The sequence below is a fragment of the Pogoniulus pusillus genome, chromosome 3 (assembly GCF_015220805.1).
Source record: "Pogoniulus pusillus isolate bPogPus1 chromosome 3, bPogPus1.pri, whole genome shotgun sequence".
NCBI lineage: Eukaryota > Metazoa > Chordata > Aves > Piciformes > Lybiidae > Pogoniulus > Pogoniulus pusillus.
In genome coordinates this window covers 30,671,926-30,696,935 of record NC_087266.1, presented here as the reverse complement: position 1 = coordinate 30,696,935, position 25,010 = coordinate 30,671,926, and the positions used below count along the sequence as shown (strand labels likewise).

Here is a 25,010-nt window from a genome sequence, read left to right as displayed (position 1 = left end):
TTGTGACCCTTAGGATCTTTGAAACAGCCTTGTCTCAAAAAGTCAATTCCCAGAATGCAAGGTGCATCAGGACCAGTTACAATAGTATGTTTCTTCCACTCTTTACCAGTTAAACTTTTCTCTGCCTGCAACTTAGTTAACTCTTGAGATCCACCAGTGATTCCAGAAATAGTGACAGACTCTGTCCCTTTGCAATTGGATGTCAATAAAGTACACTGAGCACCTGTGTCAACTAAAGCCCTGCATTTCCGAACCTTTGAACTGCCAGGCCACCTAATGAATACATTCTAATAGATTCGGTTCTCTCCACTATCCCTTTTGTCCTCCTGGCTGGAAGCAGGGCACCCCTAATGCTGAACATGGCATGTAGGGTGTACACAATGATTGGTGTTGTTGTGAGAGAAATTGCAATTTTTGGAATAATTGCAATTGCTCTGGGGAGCTGGAGAAGTGACAGCTACTTTTCTGGCATTGCTGCCTCTGTTTCTGCCACTCTGCAGTTCCCTGACCCTCTTTGAAAGAGCTGAAGTAGGTTTACCATCCCACTTTTTCATGTTCTCACCTTATTTGTCACGCAGAATTATTCACAGTGACCCATGTGATTGCTGATGTCTAGGTGGAATTTGTCTCCTCCTGGTCTGGAATTGCCTTGCAGGAGGCGGGCGTCTGTTCCTGATGGCAGAAACATGCACCCATTCAGATGATGCAGGAATGGTATCTTTTACCAGATTGGTAATGTTTCTAAGATCCTCCTTCAGTTCTTTCATGCTGTCTTTGATGCCATCCTTAATGCTAACTTTCATCCCCTTTATCTCTGTAGTCATAGTGTTTATGGCAGAGACTAGGGCAGAATGTGACAAGCTGTCCTCTATCTGCCTGAGCTGGTCAGGGAATTCACCAATAGTGAAAGATCTTCCATTATCACTCCTTGATAGAAACTTGTTGGCCAAGATGTTAGCATAGGATGAAGGAGCAAGCTTAATAAGCTTCTTCATGAGACCTGTTCCAAGAGGAATATCATCAGGCTCATGTGTGCCATGATCTCCATAAAGCACTTCCTTCACAGCAAACTCCTTCAGAAGCTTAATTCCCTGCTCAATGGTGTTCCACTTCTTCGCTGCCCATGGCAGATCATCTCGGGAAGGATATCTCATAGCCACAGCCAACAGAAAGCGTGTCCATAAGCTAACCTTACCAAGAGGACTCGCTAGGTATTTGTCCACTCCACTCTCCTTGGTGAATGGTCCTAGCTGTTTGGCAGACTTGTCTCCTACCTGAAGGGCATTGGCACCAATGCTATGGCATCTTACTAGCCAGCTTAGGATTGGTTCAGCTGATTCCCTTGAGTATTCCTTTCTAACTTCCCTGACCTCTCTGAGAGGATCGTTGGAGTCCTGGATGTCATCCTTCTCCTCTTCCTCTTGTTGATCTGGTTGTCCCTGGCCTAGAAACAGAACCTTCCTAATAACACTCTTAAACTTACTCGAACCATCCTCTTTCTTGGCAGCCAATCTTACAGCATTCTTCTCATCAGAGTACTGGGATCTGAGCATGTTTGCCAGGTCCCGTAGACTAAATGCCTCCTCCTGCTGATCACCAGAGGTCCCCTCTCTTACATCCTCTTTTGAATCACACTTTGTCAAATGCTGTGTCTTGGCTTTCGCCTTAGCAGGTGCCAAAAAAGCCTGCACAGCAACAGATTTTGACAGGTCTACCGGAGGGTTTGAATCACTGGGGGTCTGGGTGGAGGTCTGTGAGTTCAGATCTGCCTTAGAACTAACAGGGTTCTGGGGATTTGAACTGGCTGAGTTAGTGTTACTAGTATTATTAGTAGTATTATTTGCCTGCGCTCCTGGGATGCCTGCCAATCCTGCTTTGTTATCTTTGCCACTAGGATTATTGGCAGACTTCCCAGAATCTGGAGAGGGAAGTGTAGTGACTGTGCCTGGCTGGGAGAGAGGTGGTGTTTCTGAGTTATCTTTGTTTTGGTTTGGATCGATTTGTTTTTGCGACACTGTCCCGTTCTCTTTCTTTTTAGCTTTCACAGACATTGCATTCAAATTTTTCACACATAATGCCAGAATTAATATGAAAATCAAAATTACAAGACATAAATTGACACCTGACAAAAATACCACAGTTTTCCGTGAATAAAATTCTGAACAAGGGTCTGCCTGACTTGTAGGTAATATAATTTTCATGAATGCAGTGGATAAAGCAGAAGCATTTTCACAGCCTGTAATATTACTGGCAAATACCCCTGTAATGCTACTGGTAAGATTTTCTGTGACATTAAAACCAGCATACCCAAGAATGAGATCACCCCAGGACCAGAAAATGGTTGTGAGTCTAGCTTTAGCCTTCGTATAAGCTACATTAAGAAACTAATAAACAATTTGGGCTTTGATCCAATTGTATGCAAGAAAACAGGAAACAGGCCACACAATAGCCCCCACCGAGTAAAAGAGCTGCTTCATTAGCTTCATTCTGATTCCCAGAGTTAATTAACAATCACTCAAATGAATTTGCCCCATGTTGGGGAAGCCAAATAAAAATGTGATGGTTTGGGTGTTCCCCGCCCCCCCCATATTTTAGAAATCACCCAGACTAGTCTCAGCTAGCTCTGGGAATATAAATGAAGCTATTTATTTACAGCTAGCACAATATACAAGTAGATATTTACAATATATACAGTTATATACAGAAATATACAAGGTAAAAAGTAATACAGAAACACAACTCCCCTCCCAGAAACCTGAGTCCCCAGGAGGGGCTCTCAACCACCCCTGCACCTTACCCCTGCCCCTCTCAACCTTACCCCAGTCCTAAAGAAGAACAGAGGTTCAGCCAAGAGGTTAAGAAGCAAAGGTGAGTGGAAGGTGAGGTTAGGGAGTAAGATGTTACTCAGCCAGCAGCCCGAGGCAGAGTGCGACAAAATATGGAAAGTGTTATCTAATGTTTTTGTTTCTTCTTCAGCAAGACTCTGAGGGGAGTAGACATCACCATTGTTTTTCTTTCACAGCCTATCATCTAGTTCTTCTCACCAAAACATTCTAGCTTGCTTCAAACTAGCACAGAGAGACTCTTCTGTACAAATGCAGTAAGATTAAGTGTATTGAAAGTAAGTGAATTTAACACCTGCACTGCTTAAGGCTATTTTTTGTCTGGCAAAGCATCTACTAACCTCTACATAATTAATATACTAAACCCTCTATCATAGAATGGTTTAGGTTGTAAGAGACCTCAAAGATCATCTAGTTCCAACCCCTTGCCATAGGCAGGGACACCTTCCACTACAACAGGTTGCTCAATGACTCATCTAACATAACCTTAAACATCTCCAGGAAGGGAGCAATCCACAACCTCCCTGGAAACCTGCTCTGATGTTTCACCACCCTCACTGTGAAGAACTTCATAACATCTAGTTTAAATCTCCCCTCTTTCAGTTTAAACCCATTACCCCTTGTCCTGTCATTACAAGACCTTGTAAATAGTCCCTCCCCTAACTTATGCAATGAACTACAGTTCTATAAAACCTACTCTTTCACTCTTCAAAACAGTGAACACCTTCTCATCAAAGAATTTCATGCCTGAAAACAAGAAAACAATCTAAATTTTCCAAAGTCAGTGTTAGCACAGATTTAAGAAGATTATTATCTACTTTAGTGCCTCCAAATGATTTGAAGCAACACAATATCAACTCTATAGCTCCTGAGTAACAGAATGTTTCTCCACTGATTTTTAAAGGTAAAATGTAGAAAACCACATCAGGAGCACAAAGCAGCAGTAGAACCAGTCATTAGCATTTTACTCTATGAATAACAAAATTAAAATATTTACTAAATACATTTTCATGACAGCACATTAAACTTCCTTCTAGGCCTGAGAATATGTACGTTTTGTAATGCTGTAGCCTAGCTTACACTGAACAAGGTACTACTATTAATCATTTCAAGGAGAACGTGGTTCAAACAGAATGAGTTTCCCACAATCTCCTTAGTGCTTTGACAAACAATGTTTGTTTACCCAGGATAACTGCAGAGACCAGCATTTTAAAAGGTCAGGATTCCTGGCTTCCTTTTCAATCACCCTAAAGACTACAAAAATGTCAATCTCATGTTGCACTGGAACGTGAGACTGTATCTTTAGTAATATTGTCCTTGAACATGAAAATAGTTCCAGCTTGAAAAGCTACACCATATGGCGACATACAGGCAGTTCAATTCCTATGGCAGGATGCAGTTTTCTGGCAGCCATGCCTGCCTCCTCCAAGGAAGCATGCTAGCAAGCCAGTCTAGGAGATGTGACATGCTACCAACCAGTTCACATTAGTCTCTTTAAAACAAATTCTAAGCCAAAATGTTAAAATTATTTGGAGTTCAAGTTCCTTTTGAAATGCCACTGCTTTTCTGCATGATGAAGGAAAGAACTGACCTGCTTTTGCCTAAGAAATTAATGCCTCTACAAAAAGAGGCATTTCTCTTTCACTCACTGCTACTGACATGGAAGTCGCAATACGGCTGTTAGTTGAATTTCCTCAAGCACTGAAATCAAATGTATCTTTTGGCATCCTAAAATGTTAACTGCCATAGTGACAGTTGTGCAAGGACTCTTCTTGTGCGAAAATATTCCAAAGCAAATAAATATTTGAACATTAAATATTAGAAACGAGAAAAGTATTAGATACTGTTGTAGTAAGGAAACGAGCGAGTGAAGGGAAGCAAAATCTGAAAAGCAGAGTCCTTAGAAAAACATTCCCAGTGCTCTTTATCTAAAGATAGCATTTGAAGCACCAACACTTGAGCCAAAGTTCATTAACTGATGGGAGGATTTGTGCGCTTTAAGGGTATATAAAAACTATTCTATAATTTTGTATTTTGTAATGATACTTTTTGACAATGTGATAAACTGAGTATTTCTAAAACAAGATTGTGATTTTCCTACAAAATTTGCCATACCAGTCCCCAGGAGAAGGAAAAAATCATGCTTTTAACTTCTCTTTAATCAGCAAATCAGTAAAGCCTAGAGCATGAAACTTACTGGCTCAAATTTTCAGGAATGATGCTCTGACAATATGCAGCATCTGAAAAAAACAATAAAACTAATTCTCTGGCTGCATCACAAGACAAGCCATGTCAGTAAGACACAGGAAGAGATCTGAGGGCTTGGTTGAGAACATTCTTTCCCTTCATTTTACTGAAACACTCCAAGAAGGAGGATTTGCTCCATATGCATACCGGTATTTTGTGTTGCCTCTACAGGCTAGGAAACACAGCTCTAAGTACTGCAAGTAAAACTAGTGGTTCCAATTGCTCTGTAACTGGTAACTAGAGAGGAAATTAATAAAACAAACAAAAGTAATAGTACAAAACTGAAGGCAAGTACTAATAAACTCCTGACAGGAATGGTAGATGCTGATCATGTATGGTTGGACCATACGCTAAACTGTGGCTCCACAGCATGGATTGAAAAGGAAGCAGCCTGACAGACACTGAGCATATTGAGCAGAAGTTCAGCACTGCAGCCTCTGTCTGGACTGAGATGCTGTCCAGCTGCTCAGTTTGCTGCCAGGGCTGCAGTGAAAGAGGGCAGATTTGACAGATAAAGCTAAGAAGACGGGTCCAGAGCCTATAAATCAATTCTTCATTTGCAATTGCAACTCAGATGTGATCATATACAGTATAAAGGTCTAACTTTGGTGACAGAAAAGGTCTCACACTTCCATCTCCCAAATTAAAAGTTCAACATTCAATCGTTAAATTTCAGTAACTGTAACTAGAGAGCATGGCAAGGTCCTGATTCTCTGACTTATGTCTAGGGAGTTTTATAACCCAGCAACAAGATCTTCCATGACCCTTCAGGTTTCCACACTTCAGCTATACTGAAAATTCAAGCATAAATTTGAGCCTTCTGTGCTCTTCACAAAGTTCAGAGACAAACTGATCAATATTCAGCAATAGTCTATCTGCTACTGGAGGCTGCAGTCCCAGGCAAACCTGGTACTGATGGATCTCACAAACCTCTCAGAATTAAGGATATGCAAGGTGGAGCAGTTACAGTCTGTTTTGTGGAAATAACTGAGGAAGAAAGATACATAAGCTTGTTCTCCTCCTAGAAGAAGGGCCTGCTAAAATTCCAAGCCAATACAGCTGTTTCTCAGTTCCAGATATATTATACTTTAAAAAAAAACAACAAACAAAAACTCTGAAGCTGCACAAGAGATTGACAAGACGACATGACAAAACCATGACAATCTTCCAGTTTTTTTCCTGCTGTGTGACCAAATGTGAAAGTCAACAAAGGAATTAAGTAGGAAAGCCCAAGTAGCCCTTCACAGAGTTCTGGCAAACACCACAAAATGAGTTCCACCTTTTTTTTTTTTTATAATATCCCTTCTGTAACAAATCCTTTGACAAAATACACAGGACTCATGTTGGCTTACCAATTAATGATGTGAAAAGAATAGCAGAGACACTTCTTATTTTGTCCAAGCATCATATCTGTAAATCATAACATTACCACAAAAAACATAACCACAGACTATTGGAAGACAAAACATTGTGAAAAACTGTTCCCTTCTTCTTTAAGTGAATTTGAAAACCTAAGCACAGAAATCATTACTCAGAATGAACAGCTAGCTAAAAACTCTTCTAATGAAAAAAAAAAAAAACAACCTCTGCCATCATTGGCAGACTTGATATGGAGCTTTGGGATACGTTGTAAAAAGAATTTAATTTTAAAGTTATGTGTTTGAGAAAAGAAGCCTATAATGTGCTTTGGAAATAATGAATGAAAACTGCACAATTAAAGAATTTCTGTTACAATACTAGTACAGCTGCATCAGTGTTTAACAGATGAAAAACTAGAGCAGAACTCAATCCAAAATAGAACTCTTCTACGCATGTTTATTATTGAATATATGCTTTGTTATTCTAAAATTAATCCACTTTCTGAAGTGTAAGGCTCCAAGAAATAAAGTAAAAACAGAATAACCACTAAAATGTTTAATCTAGACAGTTTCAAATACTCTAGTTTTCTTCACTATTAAATGAACAAGCACATGAATATGGTCTTACGGGCCCGTCAACAATATTCTGAATTTGAATGAACTTGTAAATGGATGATTAACAAATTTGCAAAGAACCATGGAAGTTAAAACAGGAAACTTCCCCCCCCCATATAATTCTTACATTTTAGAAGTGAAATAGAAACATTAAGATACTCTCCTTTATGCATAATTTGCATTATATACATTAAATAGTACAACAAGCAATACACTGTTTGAAATAAAGTCATTGTATCAAATTACTGTTAGTGCAATAGTATACCAGTTCTGAATAATGATTTTTGCCCAGCTGAAAGGGCAAACAATTGTATTGGTTAATACCTCATATGAGACAAAAGTTTGTAATTTTTTCCAGTTTATTTTTTTTTATTTAGTAGACTACCTATCTGACAAAAAAGGCTTCCTTTGAATAAAGGATACTTATTAAAACACAAAATATGGATGTAGCTTACTGAACACAGCTTATACACATCTGTTGTATAGCAAATCCATTGAGCAAGATCTTGATGGGGAGCCAATATAAAATGCTGAGAGTTTTAAGTTTCCCACAATAAAGGTCTATAAGCTAAAGAACAAATCACATGAAATTTAGATTTCTTTCTGATGCAAAATTGAATGAGAAACTAACTTCATTACTCTGAACAAGCTGAGACAAGTGATGGAAAGGAATGTACAATAGGTAAAATCTCACTGATGGTGTGCTGATGCCACTGGGGCTGACAACTATTGTTTTATCTGAGGTTTTGGAATATTCTGCTTTCAGAACATTGGTTTCAGACCAGCATAAATTTAGAAGATCATTGTCAGATTATTTCTGATCGTCTTTATGAAAATGAATTAAGAGATTTTAATCTAATTCTCACAAGAACTTCACTGCCACTTCAATAAGCTGTGCTGGACAGATCCAGGACTTCACAGAAAACTGTCTGACAAGGTCCTGCAAGAAAGAACTGAGTGAGGGTTTATGGGAGACAGAACACTAGTATTACTGTGGTCCACGCTATACCTATTCTGTATACAAGGAAGAACATACTGCAATATCTTCTATCTGTCATGAATGCAGAGCTTGTATTTCCCTTAATCAAAAGCTAATAGGTTTCCTGTCCTCTTGCCAGTAATCAGGTTACCTGCTACTCACTTCTAGGTGTAAATTTTCATATTTGTGCCAATCCTATGAGCACTCAATAGAATTCTAGCAAAGAGTCCCAAATTATTCGCACTGTCAAGTTATATCTCTAGAAAGTTAGAGGCAATGATGACCACAGGAATTTAGAAGGTACAAAAACTGAATACCTAAGAATTTGTTGCAGTCCTTTTTTGATGTTAAGAGAAATACAAACATTTTGTACCATATACCTTACTTATAAACCCAAGAGCCGCACACAATATTGGAAATGCACTTTCATGACTCATCTGTGCTGCAGAACACATAGAACAGCAAAAATATTGTCAATGTAGAAATTAAAGATGAACAAGTATACTTTGGGAGCATTACCTCGCATGCTTCTGAATCATAAAAAAATTAGCAAAACAAAATCAGAAAGGTGTGCTGATTAGTAGCTGGTAAGCAACTGAGAACAGGAATGTCAAAGCTGCAGAGATGGACTGATGAAGCAGGTAAGGCTGACAAACTTACTCTGAAGCTGTGGCTGAGGCTGCTGGAAGGAAAGGGACTGTCCGAACACAAATGGACTGTGGACTAGGGAAGAGGGAGGTTTTGCAGCTTGATCAAAGATGGAAGGAGCTGGGAGATTTGGCCGTGACTGAATGGAATTCAGTATGGCACTCAGTTGGTCACCTGTAGTGGGCAAAACAGTCAAAACTACAACCTGTTACTTGTCATTCTCCAGAAAGGCAGAGTAAAATGGTGCTCAGTTAAACTTCAAATGACGATAACGGAAAAGTTCATAAATTTCATTTAGCCACATACAACTATGGTTGCGGCTGAACATAAAATTCTCACCTCATGCATGGCAGTAAAACTACTTAAAAAGATTAAGAGGGGTTTTACTGCGACTATTTAATACATTTCAAAATAGAGACATATATTTGCCTTGATAAAAAGAAAATGAAAAGCAGCCAAAGAAAACCAAATCCCTAGCATTACAGTAATACACATATGCAACAAAACATGCAGAAAAATATTAGGAAAAACTGATGAGAAGGGAAAAGGAACATGTACTTAGGCTTTGGCAAATGTACTTCTGTGCCAAGTCTTTGGTAAATATTTGCTTGGTTTTGCAAATATCTGTCATGCCGATTTTCATGATCAGACTGAAGATCTACATACATATGCTATGAGGCAAATGAAGGTCTTAAAAAAATGGCATGGTAAAAATAGATTTAATTTCTGAATGCCAATTCTCAAAAAAATACATGACCAGTAGAAATATATGAAGCCTAGAGTAATAGCATACAGTAATATGAGCTGGGAGACACCAGCACCTTGAGAGCATCTCAGGTTTTAACCACCACCAGGCAAAGCAAATCCTAAGAGCACCCCTTTATTCCACAAATTAATGTAATTTTGATAGCATTCTAGATATCCTAGGAAGTAGCAGCTAATACCAGTATTTACAACACTTTTCTTGTGATTATTAATTGCCTTCTTATGGAGTTAGAGAATGACTGTTGGGTGTATGCAAGTTTGTATTACCTAAAAAAAATTAAATAAATTTTGCCATCATCTTCTTTTTGTTTCAAAAGCAAGAGAACAGAAACACCAGACATAGCTGGAATGTCTGAATAATCATATAAGGTAGCAATAAATTAATTTTGTTCCACTGTTTTGGAAGTAGTATGCCTAAAAAACACTGAAATTTATACTTGGGCAGCGATCATTCCTAATTCGCATGTTTGAGAAACCAGTCAATTCTTAAATACAGTAGTTCTATTTCCTAGAATGAGCAATTATTTTAAAGAGAAGAACAACTGTGAAGAGGTTGAAAGTCATTTGCTCTTCAGAAGGAACATTAAAGACATGCCTGAAATGTAGAAGGACAGAATCAGAATAGAGAAGACACTGCTAAACGACAGTGATTGAGTTCTGTCTATAATATTACTTGCAAAACAAAGACTTATTACACAGGGATCTTTACATTTGACAGAAGTTTGAAACAGTCATAGATTGTGATTGAATTTTCAGTGAAACTAATACATCTCTAGAGAAGTTCTTTTAACAAATAAGTGCCTCCAAAACAACTGCTTCATTCAGAAATTCCTGTAAGAGATCACACTTGCTCCTGTAATTTTATATTTTCCACAAAACTGAAAGCTTCTTACATATGAAAAAAAACAAAAAGATCATCTACGAAACAATGATACTGCTGAAGAACTCTATTTTTTGAATTAATGAGATTATTTCAATATAGTTGCCAACAACTCTCCACATTTGGGCAATTTGGAAGGAATTGTAGAACAGATGTAATGAATAAAGTCATCTACCTGAGTTGCTCACTCACACTAAACATCACAGCTTAAGGTTACATTGAGAGAGAACAATATGCATAAAATTATATGGAATTTAATGCCTAGAGTAGTTTCCAAACTTTTTCTAACTGTAATATCCTAACAAAACACCGTAGAAACTTTCAAGGCAGCACACAGTAAAAAGAATCACACTGTCTTCAGAAACCAGGATGCCTGATAATACATCATATTGATCTCAAATATTCTATCTTTGGACAATACAGGGGAAAAAATCTTTTCCTAGTGTGCCCCTGCAGAAAAAAAAAAACCAGATAATACATTTGTACTATTACGCAAATGATATGAAGAGATAAGTAGTAATACTGTCTCACACCGAGCATTTTTAACACTTCCATGATTCAGCCCTTACTTGGCAATGAGTTTGGCTGAACTGGGAGAAGTAGCTCTGTATAAAAGGCTCTATAAAATGAAAAGGAAAACAACTCTTCCAGCTTTTGTTAAAAAAAAAAAAAAGAAAAAAAGGGGCGTGTGTTTTCCTGCAGAGGAAGAAGTGTGAACTACTACTTAATGTAGCAAAACACTATGAAATAATCTCAAATGACTTCATGTTATGAAAACAACAGACAAGGACATTAACAAGTAATTCTTTTCTGCTCAACTCTTCTCCTTTAAACCACGTCTTAAATCACTTTTTTTTTTTTTTTAAGGACACCACTTAGAATATATGCTGGTGTTAAAACCACAGAGCACACCTTAGGCCCATGTTTGTAGTGACACAGCTCGACTACAGTGATCTTAAGAGCAGAACATCAAAGCTCTGTGTTTCAGTAGTATTTCTCAAGGACATCTGCCTCAGCAAAAGTCACTTCTGTATTAGCTCACCTACATGTAAACAGTGAGCAAAACAAAAGGCATGCAGCTTGACTTTGCGATGGCTTAAGTATCTTGACAACAGAATAAATCATGGTTAAAAGAAGCAACTCTTTTACATCAGTAAAATGAAAAGGTTATTTCCCAGCATTTGTAACTGTTATCTGCAACTGAAAGTTTGAGTTTCACAACTAAAACCTCAACTGGTATCTTTTGCCTTTCTATTAAAGGCATTAAAAATGTCAAGATGCGCATGTATACAATTATTTCTGATCATTTAAAAACATGTTTTCTAAATTCATTAAGTTTCACATCTTGTTCCAATGTATGTATTTTTAATTTCTGTATTATACATTTTTGCCCATCACTGTATAAACTGTAACTTCAACAACTTTTGATGATCTTCTTTACACAGAGTACTTCACTGAGTGAAACAAAAGCAGAGAAAAAAAGCAGTTTTGTAAAACACCTTGCAATTCATTGCACTACTGTTAGAGAACATCTGATGGTACCTACAAGAGTAGGAAATGAGTAATAAAAACATAAACAAAGTTTTAAATAACATTTTTTTTAAAAATGTGAGTGTATAAACATACCTTTATTATTTCCAAGGCCATAATCAAACCCTTGACCATTACTACAGCTTGTCCCCTTACTGAAAGCTTGTATTGAAAAAGGACTTGGGGGAGGAGTCTGAACATTCTGATCTAGAAGGACTTGCTCTGTAAAAAGAATACATCACTTGAGAATTAGACCCTCAGTAATTGATTTAACACTGGAAAGATGAGTCACAAGGCAAAGGAGTGATTTCCATTTTATTCTCCCACCCTGCATATAATACTCTTCCAGTCTACCTGGTTCTCTTCAAAGAGAAAAGTACATCTCTCTTCTTGACAGCTCATACTCCAAAACTATAGAGATGGAGGACTTGATACCATGCAGGCTGTTTTTATATTGACTGAGCTCCTGCCATCTTTGCTGTCATAAGCTGCTGAAGAACAGGCTCAACACCACACCATTTAATGCTTACTATGAAGAGCAATTCTTATATTCATTTAACAACACAGGGTGGCAAAAGGAATATTCAGAATGGCAAACTCAGAATCAATACACTTTTAATCCTGGCTACACCACAACAGCTAATTTATTAGCTCCAGAGACATTTTCCACTGAAAAATAAAGCAGTCTCATATTAGGATAGAGAAATCACAGAATGAGAGGGGTTGGAAGGAACCTCTGCAGATCAGCCAGTCCAACACCCCCATCAGAGCAGATTCACCTAGATTAGGTTGCACAGGATGGTGTCCAGGTGGATTTTGAATGACCCAGGAGACTGAGACTCCACAACCTCCCTGGGCAGCTTGTTTCAGTGCTCTTCCATCCCCAACATAAAGAAGTTCCTTCACATGCTTATATGGAATTTGGTATGTTGAAGTTTGTGGCCATTACCTCTTGTCCTGTTGCTGGGCATTACTGAAAAAAAGACTTGACCTTCCATTCTGCCATTTACTGAAGTTAGCTGTATTGTTCAACAGATGTCCTTTCAACAGCATGATGTTCAAGTTCACAAATACTCTCTAGAATATATTTGTGCTCCTTGAGCATATCAGAACATATTCAGATATAACTAAAAATGGAGAATCTGTCTTCAAAAAAGATACTGTGCTAAGCAAACACTTCCATTTTATACATCTTATGAAAAACTCTCAGTTATTACTCTTCTTCACAGATACCTTTAAGTCAAGTGGCAATGGCCTACAAGAAGTACTTATGTATTAGCAAGTAATTAAGTGTTTTAACATGGTAATGTTAAATAATAATTATCCAAGTATCTTGGTGTGAAATAATTCTCTTACAATGAACAAATGAGAGCCTGATAGTATGCTCTACCTAAAATCTGAAGTAGAATGACTGCTGAGGTGGAAACTTTTAATGAAGACATCTTTTTGAACATGGATGCACGGAACCCCATAAATGGAGCAGGAAAATTATAAGTTGAAAATGCCCAGGTTTATTCAGAAATCAGAAATTTATGTTGAATTAAAAGGAAAAAAAAGGCATGAATGAAAAAAATAAGTCTTGAATTGAGTTAAAACAGATCAGCCTCCAGGTAACTCTACCAAAATGTTAGTATATAGAAGAACTGCAAATCTGTATCCAGTTTTGAGCTCCCCAGGTCAAGAGACACGGAGATCTGCTGAAGAGAGTCCAACAGGAAGCTACAAGGATGATGCAGCACCTGAACATCTCTCATATGAAGAAAGACTGAGAGAACTGGGGTTGTTTAGTTCATGGAAGAGAAGGATGAGAGGGGATCTTACTAATGTTTATAAAATTCTGAGGGACAGATGTCAGCATGAAAGTGACAGTCTTGGTTTAGTGGTGCCCAGTAACAGGACAAGGAACAATGAGTATAAGCTGGAACATGGGAAGTTCCCCCCCCACCATTATGAAAAACTTCTCTACAGTGAGGTTCACAGAGTGCTGGAACAGGCTGCCTAGAGAAGACGTGGAATCTCCTTTGGAGAATTTCAAAACACATCTGTGTTCTTGTGTGACCTGCCCCAGGTGATCCTGCTTTGAATCTGTAAAATCAAGCTAACGAAAATCCATACCAATTTTTACTAGACATTGGAAAGAAGAGGGACACACTGGGCAGTGGCAGTGCTGTGTTCAGTCTCAAGCTCCCCATTAGAAGACTAAAATGATCTCAGTGGAAGCCACCAAGAAAATCAGGATGGAACACCAAAGAAAGAAAGGAGAGGCTAAAAGAAATGGGTTTATTCGGTCTTAAAAAGAGAAAGGAATCTACGGTGAGATCCTATTGCACCCTTCAACCACCTAAACGAAGGGTTCAGCAAAGATGAAGCCAGACTCATCTCAGAGATTCACAGTTGCAGGAAAAGACAATAAAGAAAAGCTGCAGCATGGAAATCTGTGATTAAGCATTTGGAAAAATTTTCATCATGAAAGTAAGTCAAATACTGGTACAGGTTGTCTAGGGTGCCTGGAGGTTGTTGGAAATTGACTAGATACGGGAGTGAGCAAACTGATCTAGATGAATTTGCACTGATAGAGAGGTTGGATAAATTATCACTTGCAGAAGTAAAAATACTGACATATCACTCCCTTTCTTAAATTTTAAGGGAATATGATTATCCCGTAATCTTGCACAGAAGATCTCATCAAGATGGACTGGGACTAACTGTTAAGGAAATAACTATTGTGAATATCTTCATATGAAGCATTCAGTGTGAAAAAAATATTTTAGATCAGCAATGAAAGTCTGTTTAGAGGAAAATCAACAAGGAGGATTACTACAACAGAGAAAACAAAAAGCAGTAAAAAACTGTGTATTAACATTTCATGTTCTCTTTCACTATTCCTAGGGCTTGCCCACTTTGATCATGAAACATCAATATGCAAATTCTGCATTTTAGGAGAATGCTATCATATTTTGCTGACTAGAATAATTAACTAATTTGATGTTAATTTTAAATATAGTGTTATAAAAGTTAACAGGTTAAGAGGATGCTATGCGACAGAATTAACTTAAAACCAAAACACAAATAATTCATTCTGCCCTAAATTTTCATAGCAACACAAAGCAGACCAAAGAAAGCTAACAAAATTGCACAATTACGTATCTAAAATATATTACTGTAGCTAAAAGAAGGATGGTTAAAATTCTGCTCCATAACTGGTACTGAGGAAATCAGAGGGAAATATTTTGGGGTGTGTTTTCGTTTGTTGGTGACTTTTTGGTTTTGCTTTGGTTTTCATTGTGGGTTTTGTTTTTTTTTGTTTTGTTTTGTTTTTAAATAAACAAAAAAAATTTTGAAGATTCTTTATCTGTGCAGTCCAAGGGCATAAAGTAATTTAAATGAAAAAGTGTAAATTTAGATTGCTTAATTTTTCCTAAGTCAAAAAAACATCCTACAACACTAAACAAAATAAAGTAACAACTTGCCATTTTCATGTCGGAGGTACTGGTTTCCACCTCTGTCTCTAGCTAATGACCATGCTTCGCCTTCATCACTTTCACAAAACTCTACCATGCTGTTCTTATCCATTTGCACCCATGTACCTTCTGAATTAGTCACCTGATGCACAAAAAAAGGCATAATTTATTGACTTTTCAGTTATTTCATTATAACAACTCAGAAACTTATCACAGTATCCAGAAAACACTCATTCCAAACTTTGTATTACAAAGCAGATGATAAGAAATAGTTTCTTAAATTAAGGCCACAGGCTGAGGCAGACTGAAGTACCAAAACTATTTATGGTAAATTTACACTTAGGAGTATTTCTAAAAATCATAGACATGTTTACATTGAGAAAAAGCAACACACCAACGTCACAACTTTAGAACATCCAAACAAGCCTAAATAAAACTTCAAGGAGGTAATCACTGAAACAGGCCTTTTTATCAGTGGTTGCAACAGTAGTATTATAATACCGAGTTCATATATGAAAAGTTCGTATGAGTACTAATTTTGTTCCTGACATATTTAGGAAATAGCATGACACACTTCATCCTTAAGCCCTTCTTAATCATAAAACATCACAGCTAGACAACTGAGAACAGTAGCAACAATTCAGCAACTGAAAATGAATACAATCAAAACAGAGAAACAGTGTATTTTGTTAATTGGTTAGGTCAAAAGAATCAAAACGTTTTTTCCAATGAAATGAGGCTCTTTCAAAGAATATGACAAAAGAGTAACACAAGAAATATAATTTTGTAAGGAATACTGTAAGAAGCAATACATAACCAAGCTAATGTAACTGCAGAACAATTTTAACATTACACTAATCAATGCACGCATCGAAAAGGCAAAAGACATAACAGCATTAGTATTGATCACGTAACCAAGTTCAAAGGTTAGTACTTATTGTGAGGGTTGGAAAAGCAAACCTGTATAAGGGGCAGACTCTTTGTTGTATCTACTACTGTTATATACTGGTATCTATTAAGACATGAACTGAAGCTACAAGGATCCATACCTCGCCCACTGCTTTGACTTTGTTTCCCAGAACTAACATTCCAATTGGGATACCTCTAAGGTTTGGGCAGCTTCTGATGTTGTGACCCGATGGGCCAGTCTTCACTACCTTGTACACTCCAGGTCCACTTCGAAGGAATGGTATATCTTGTTCTTGCACCACTGCTTCCTGTAGGCAATGTGAATTTAGGTCTTTGAAAAAATCATCAGTATTAGACCTAGAGTCCTAAGAAATTTAAAAAAAAAAGGGGTGGGGGAGAAGCAAAACAAAACAGAATAGAACCTATTAATAATACCTTGAACTATTTAAATAAGAAATACTTATTGCAAGAATACAACAGCTGAATTTCAAAGCTAAAATAGATACTAGTTACATTGCTAATTTTCATGTGCCATGGCAAACAACTACTAGTAAACTGCACAGTAATTCAAATGTCTTTGTGTTACTCTTCAAACAAAAGTTGTATAAATATAAGCATTTATGGAAAAGGTGTAGCTCCTATCTACCATTGGAGGCAAATTACTTATTCTTAACACTCTCACTAAACCTTGTTTCATACTGACATTTATCAGCAGATACGCTCACTCCTCATGCTGTTTTTTGTGAAGTTATGTGGAATAGCCCAGGGCCACGTAAAGGGAATTTGATTATCTCTTTACAAATGATATGCTGCTTTCCTTGATTTCACATTCAGAACACATTGCTGAAGTAAAGGTAAAATTATGACAAAGTAACAGCAACACCACAGATTCTTTAATGCATATGTATATATTATTGCATTTATTACTGTTGACATAATAAAAATGCTTTGCATATTTATTTTACCTGACACCAATTATAGATGAAATATATATATATCCAAATCTGAAATGGGAAAGCACTTTTTAAGTGTCCTACCAAGAACAACTGGTAGTTACTAAAGGAAGAGAAATATTAGCACAGAGTTTTTTAGCCAGCCATAGCTTAAAGTACAGCAAAATACGCTGGTTGGGAATAATGTAATGCACACTTATATCAGAAGAAAGCAAGTCAGAAGCAGGAGCTCTATGATGCTAATAATGCAAGTCATAGGTGCTTTTAAAGGAACGTTTGAATGTTAAGAACTAAGTAATGCACTGTGAGATAAAGGCAGCAGTTCATCTAGGCCATTGCTCAGCAATGGATACAGGAGATGCTCTTCAGAAGTAGATCACGCTTAGTTATGTCTCTTACATGTCAACAACATTTAAAATATTTTTATGATGGGCATTAGAGAGTCTACCCTATATTGATATTTATTCATCTGTTATCTACACATTTGTTTAATTTCTTATGTATGTGCTGGTATTTTCTGTCTCCACGATCTTCTCTAACAACACTCTCCAGGAGTGCACACTTCCTGCTGTGTAAAATATTTTTATTTATGTTTGAAACCTAACTGCTACTTATGTTATTTCCTTTTTAATTAATGCAGTTTCCTCTGATTGCTAATACTGATTTTCACCTTTCAATTACTGAAGTCTGTGCCTTATATCCAGACCAATACAGCAGTTTTTCTGAGAAGCCTTAATACAAAAATGAATCTGTAAATATGTAACTTTCAAAGCAAGTTAGTTAATGAAGCTGAGGTAAACTGGTTTGAGACATCTGTCTGTTTTAAAGACAGTTTAAAGCATTGTCTAGGTCAAGATAATCATACAGAAGTTTCCCAGAAATTGCATATATTTACATCTCCAAACCAGTATGTACAACACTGAACATAAACTTCATTACAAAGTTGATATGAAAAAAATCAATCGCAAGATCATCACAGGCCTGCAAAGAGACTTAGACAAGCATTACTGCAAATAACTTAGACTGCTTACCTGTGCTTATTACTATAATTGTATTTAAAACAAAAGGGGGCTGAGTATTTATTATTTGTACAAGTAAAGTCACAAGGGGCAGGCCCTGCTTGACCAATCTGATCTCTTTTTATGACCATGTGACTCTCCTAGTGGAAGTGAGGAAGGCTGTGGATGTAGTCTACCTGGACTTCAACAAGACCTTTGACACTGTCTGACACAGCAAACTGCTGGCCAAGCTGGCAGCCCCTGGCTTAGACAGGGGCACTCTATGGTGGTTTAAGAACTGTCTGGCTGGCCAGGCCCAGAAAGTGGTGGCTAATGGAGTCACATCTCGTTGGCAGCTGTCACTAGTGGTATTCCCCAGGAATCAGTGCTGGGCCCAGTTCTGTTTAGTATCTTTATTGATGATCTGGACCAGGGGATTGAGACCATCATCAGTAAGTGTGCAGATGCCACCAAGCTAGGAGTAGGTGTCAATATATTGGAAGGTAGGAGAGCCCTGAAGAGGGACCTGGACAGGTTGGACAGATGGGCGCAGTCCAACACCAGGAGTTTTAATAAGTCCAAGTGCCAGGTTCTGCACTTTGGCCACAACAACCTCAGGCAGCACTACAGGCTAGTGACAGATTGGCTGGAGAGCCAGCCAGGCATGGAGGGACCTGGGAGTATTGGTCGACAGCCAACTGAACATGAGACAGCAGCGTGCCCAGGTGGACAGGAAAGCCAGTGGCCTGTATCAGGAACAGTGTGGCCAGCAGGACAAGAGAGGTTATTCTTCCTCTCTACTCAGCACGGGTCAGGCCACATCTTGAATACTGTGCCCAGTTCTGGGCCACTCAACTTAAGAAAGAGGTTGAGGTGCTTGAACATGTCCAAGGAAGAGTACCAAAAGGCTGGTGAAGGGGCTGGAGCACAACCCTACAAGGAGGGTCTGAGGTAGTCAGGGTTGTTCAGCCTGGAAAAGAGGCGTCTCAGGGGAGACCTTACTGTTCCCTACAACTACCTGAAAGGAAGTTGTAGTGAGGCAGGGGTTGGTCTCTTTTCCCAGGCACTCAGTGACAGAACAAGAGGACACAGGCTCAAGCTGCACTAGGGCAGGTCTAGGCTAGATGTTAGGAAAAAGTTCTTCACAGAAAGAGTGATTGCATTAGAATGGGCTGCCTGCGGAGGTGGTGGAGTCACCATCCCTGGAGGTGTTTAAGAGGGGGCTGGTTTAGTTAATTAGAAGGACTAGGTGATAGGTTGGACTCAATCTTAGAGATTTTTTTCATCTTGATTAATTCTGTGATTCTGTGAACTCTAATAAGAGAAAAAAAAAGCCACTTAATAGTACATTTAACTAAAAAAGAATGAAGACTTTTACTACGTTACTAGGGCACCTCTCTGAAATTCTGATTTGGTTCTTTCAAAAAAAGGAGAGTGCTACTGATTAAATCAGGGGTCCTCAAACTACAGCCTGCGGGCTGGATATGGCCCCCCAGGGTCCACAATCCGGCCCACCGGTATTTACAGAACCCCACCACCTCCCTCCCCCCCTCCAAAAGTTGGGGGGCAAAACCAAGCAGCCACTTCTGGCCACTCAATCTGCTTGCAGGCCTCCCAAGCACCTGCCGGGTCTGGGCTGGAACCAAACTATAGTCCAGCCCTGGACACTACTGGGCTGCAGCCAAAGTATAGTCTGGCCCTAGATAAACTATAGTCCGTCCTCCAACAGTGTCTGAGCGACAGTGAACCAGCCCCTTGTTTAAAAAGTTCGAGGACCCCTGGATTAAATAATGAAAATTCAGTAATCTGCCCTGGTGCCTTTTTCTCAACCTGAAGGAAAAGATAAGATGCAGCATTCTGTGCAAATTTGCTATTTCCTGTAAAAATAAGTGAAAGTAAAACAGGCTTCCAAAAATATTTAGTGTAAAATTGAGTCATAATGCACAATCTGAAAACATGAGACACAGCGTGACTGTTCCTGTCATTTAACTCACCTTAGGGGGTAAAGCTTTGGAAGTCCATGAAAAAAAGTCCAAATCCCTTACTCCTTGGCTAGCATTAAAGACATTCTGAGCAACAAAGTTTTTAAAAAAGACATATATCAACAAAGAAACGGGCACAAAGAAACACTGGAGGAAGAAGTTTGAGGTACTACAATGAAAAATTTTCTCCACAAGTCCATTTACTGGTAGAATATTTTGCACACAGGAAAGTTTTGTTTTCCTGTTCAAGTCACTTGAGCTCAATGCTCACCATGGCAAATCATCAATTAAACAATAACAGTTTAATATGTCAGAAGCTCAAAATGGATGTAGTGTGTCATGCCATTTACTGAAATTAAGAGCAAGACATTTCTTATACAGCTTGAGACTTTGTGCACAGAAAAATAACCACACTTGTTACAATGGAACAGTAGAACAGCAGTTGGTCCCACCACAAGCCAGTGTCATAGCAAGATGGTCTGCTGGTCTGAAATAAAGTATTGTAAGGTAATTCTGCATAGGCTTCTAGCCACCAGCTCAGAACTGAAAAGATGCAGAAAGGCTAAACTCACTATTGTTGAAAGCAATTCACTTGCATAGAATGATTTCACCAGATTGCACATCAAACTCACACTCTTTACCAGAAGCCCAAAATTTCACAGACTGCTGTAAGGAGAACGATAGCCAAGATTTCATTACTTTTATAAAATGCATTTACTTGTTTGTTCTGAATTGCCATATACTAGATAAGCTGACAAAGAGATTTCAGTGGTTTTATAATCAATTGCCTGTAGTACAGAAATGAACGCTACTGTGTATTTTTTCCTCTCACAGAACAGCTAGGATAGCATATTTTAATCACTGGAAAACATAAAAAAAGAAGCCATCTTTTCTGCATAAACTGGTTTCTACTAATTTCAAGGAAATTTTCACTGCTCCTGACTGGATGAGGCACTCGGTGCCATGGTCTAGTTGACTGGACAGGGCTGGGTGATAGGTTGGACTGGATGATCTTGGAGGTCTCTTCCAACCTGGTTGATTCTATGATTAATAGTCCATCTACAGTAGTATTAATAATTTATTTATGGCAAAATCCATTTCATAAAGCAACTATTTCACATATATATACACACACATATATATGAAATGGAGGTAAGATTAAACCAGAGCCTCTATTTTGCTCTGAGAGCTTTAGAGCTTCCTGCTATTAGCATAGTGTATGCCAGTTCAGAAACAGAGCAGGCCTGTATCTGAGAATGAAGTTTTCACACTGAGGAATCTGTTCATAGATTCATGAACTGCACTGGGTTGGAAGGGACCATCAAAGGTAATCTTGTCCAACACCTGTAGTGAGCAGAAACATCTCCTACTAGATCAGGCTGTCCAGGGCCACATCAAGTCTGATCTTGAATGTCTGCAGGGATGAGGCCTCAACCACACCCCTGAGCAATGTGTTCCAGTATTTCACCACTTCCACACCAGTTTTGTGTTTACTCCTTATGCTACCATCTGTAGACTTTGTCAATCTTTTTCCTTTTAAGCTTTCCTTCCCAAAACCTAAACATAATTTCAAAATTCATACCTTCTCCCAATAAAGTTTAAGTTTCAGAAAGACTTTCTTTTTGGCATTTCATTTCACCAGTAAAAGTTATCAGACCATTAAGAAACATTTGTGCCTAAAATAACAGAAGGACACTCATAAGGGATTTTCTATAACAGTTGCACAGAACACTGAGCATTCTGATGTTCTGTGATCAAACACTGCACTTTATATACTAATGCTGGTTCTTCAATGCAGTAATAATTTGAAGAGCTTGCATCTTCTCAGTCTGTCTTGCCTATCATGGTTGGGGAATGTACTAATGTAACCGGGCAGCAGGACAGAGTATTTCCTGTAACAAAGCTCTTGATTAAAAATGAAGTAAAAGACATATTCATGTTTTTTTAAAAATAATCAAATTTTAGAACTTAATATAAAACTCTATTCCTAATGTGTACTGGCTTACATTTTATGTGTCTCTCTACTAAGGACTATGGGTAAGCAAGAATAGTAACTGCGTAAGGAACCTATGATCCTATGAATAGCTTTTATTGAAATATACAGAAGTAGTGTATCAGACTAAGGTACGCAATATCTGCTTTATCGTGAAGTAGCTAATGTCAATAAACACAAAAATAAATTTAATATGTTAAGAGGATAAGAGGCCAAAATTAACACTGTTTTTACTTTGTTCACTAACAGTGATAACAATAATTAAAGCTTTCTCTTATAATAGTTTACAAAATGTACTAAAAGATTTTATTTTCTTGAGTAATTGGAGTTGACAAGTCTGCAAGCTCATGACCTGAGTAAAGGTTGAGGCTAATAAAAGTAATGTGGTATTAATTTGAACAAGGAATACAATTACTAATTCAGTCACCTGATTTTCCATTTATATTTCTAGTCTCATAAAGATACTTCTTCCAGTCTGTTCCTCCTTCTGAAACCAACACTAGAGAACAGTTTTGGATTCCAAAAATTGTGTTTATTAAAATTTCTTCTATTTTTTTTTCAATTACAACTGCTCATCATGTTATTCCATTTCCCAAATCAACAGGATGAACAGATGTGGACTATTTCACAATTCAATCTACAGAACCTTTCGGATTTGTAATTTAATTGTAACTCTTGCCACCTGAGTACAGGACTGTACTGATCAAATATGACAACTTAAAACATAGTTCCTGAGCACTGTACAGTATTTTAATATTCCCAGCTTAAATGTATTTTAAAATTTTCTACCAAGAAAGCACTTCATGTAATAAAAATATTTTTCTGCTAAGCTAACCTATAAAAAAATGAGAAGATTAAAAAAAGGGTTTACTGAAGTCTATTGTGCAGTGTGTAACACTAGAATAGTATGCAGGGAGGACTAAGGTATTCTTACATAAGCCACTGAACCTTGATTTTTGTTTCATGGCCTATAAGAAAATGTTTTCCCTCTTATGAATTAAACCAACACATTTCTGTTGTGGAAGGCCTGTAGGCCCAAAAATAGGCTTATTTATGCCTTGCCCTGCCTGGACATGTTTTTCTGCCTAAACTAGAGGTAAACACATTAAATGGATAAAAGGAGCACAACAGGCCTGGTGCCACAAAGTCTGGTCTTCCAGGCCCCCTGTTTGTAAACATGTTGTGTAAGCCCCCACATGCCCAGATTGTGCTTCCCTGGTGTAGGCCCATGTGATCCCCATATCTGGAGAATGCAGGCCTGTGGCATTTGCCTATTATGGTAAGGTTTGGCTGATTGTCAACCTGATTGGTCATTCTAGTGGCCAAAGGGGCATTAATCTCAGCCCACATTTAATAAATAGGGGTAAACAGGTAAACAACGTGCTCTGACTCACTTGCAGCTCAGACTCTCCCGATTGCTCAGACTCCCAGAATTGCTTGCCTGCCTACGTACTCACTTGTAGAGCTCACTTAAGCCTGTCTGCATATATATGGAGCCCATAGTCTTCCAGCCAGCTGTGCACACTTGCATGCCACTGTGGTGAGTTATCAGGACCAGATCCTGTATTGCCTGCCTTTACCTATGGAGCACAGACTCCCAAGCAGCCATGTGCACCCTGCATGCCCTCTACCTTATCACTACCTAGTAAGTGTGGCACTGCTGCTGAGTTAACCAGGAAGCAGACTGAATTGTCTGCACGCGATCAGCCTGAGTAGCCAGCGTTACATCATGCTGAGACAGCATGGCATCCTGCCTCTGCACCTGAGGTCCTGCTAAGAATCCCTGGACAGAGCACCCAGAAGCCAGCAGCACAAGGTTAGAGAACGCCATTTCCCCAGGAATCGGGAAGATTCTCCTTTCCTCTCAAGCTGGAAGGATTCCAGCCTCAAAGTCCGTGGGCAAAGACTCCCCTGAAGTTTGGACACTAGTAATAGGCTGTGACATAGCCCCGGAGGGTAATTGATAATTAATAAGAATTGTGAGTAAATGCTTTAATGCCTCTGTAACATCTATTGCCTCTGCCATAGAGTAGAAAGAGTTTTCAGCCCACTCTGCTGGGCAAAGAGTATATAGACCCCAAGCAGCATTTGCCACAGGGAAACTCCTCTCTCTGTTTATAGCTTGAATGTTTACTAGTTATTAACAAGTTACTGTAGATATTAATCCTAGAATGTTTCCATAACTGTGTAGAATCCTTTCAATATTAAATTACAGTGGTTGGGGGTGGCGGGAGTTCAGAATATTGTGTTTAATAAATATGTATTTTTATAGAATATTATCTCGCACTAATTAATTTCTCCCCTCTGGCACAATCGGTGTAGGCGGCAGAATACCTCTCCGCGACAATCTCAATGCTTAAATATGGTCACAATGAAATGAGTTTCAGGACCTGCTAACCCCTTTCCAAAATTTGAAGTTAAGAGAGATGTAAAGAAACCCCACTTTGAAACTAGCTTACTGTACATCTCTACACTGTTTTAATCATTGATTTTGTAAGACTTGATATTGTGGCCACCATTTACCGATCAGAAGAAAGTAAATTTTACCTTGTGTCATTGAAGATGCTATGTAACTTACTACTTTAAAAGAAAATCAACCTTATCTACCAGCTCCTCATAGATATCAAAACTAATTCACAGCACTGTCTCAGAAAGTAAGTATTTAATCTAAGCATCACAGAAAGTGAAATGTGTTTCACACTCATTGTACCTTACCTATTTATTCAAATGAAATTTGAATTTTCAAGATTGCATTATCACAATTCAGTATTTTAATTATGACAGCCATCTCTTTTTCAGCTTCATTTAGGAAGCACAGTGTATGTTCTTCTCTAGAAACAGGTGTGTAC

At 38.2% G+C, this 25,010-nt stretch overlaps 1 protein-coding gene across 1 annotated transcript in view; it reads right to left on the bottom strand.

The window, feature by feature from the left end:
* Nucleotides 1-25,010, bottom strand: part of MYCBP2 (MYC binding protein 2) — a 246,847-nt gene that overhangs the window by 51,471 nt on the left and 170,366 nt on the right. Inside the window, 3 exon segments of the mRNA XM_064173772.1 lie at nt 11,962-12,087; nt 15,336-15,468; nt 16,376-16,600. Coding sequence (XP_064029842.1) covers nt 11,962-12,087; nt 15,336-15,468; nt 16,376-16,600 — 484 coding nt within the window.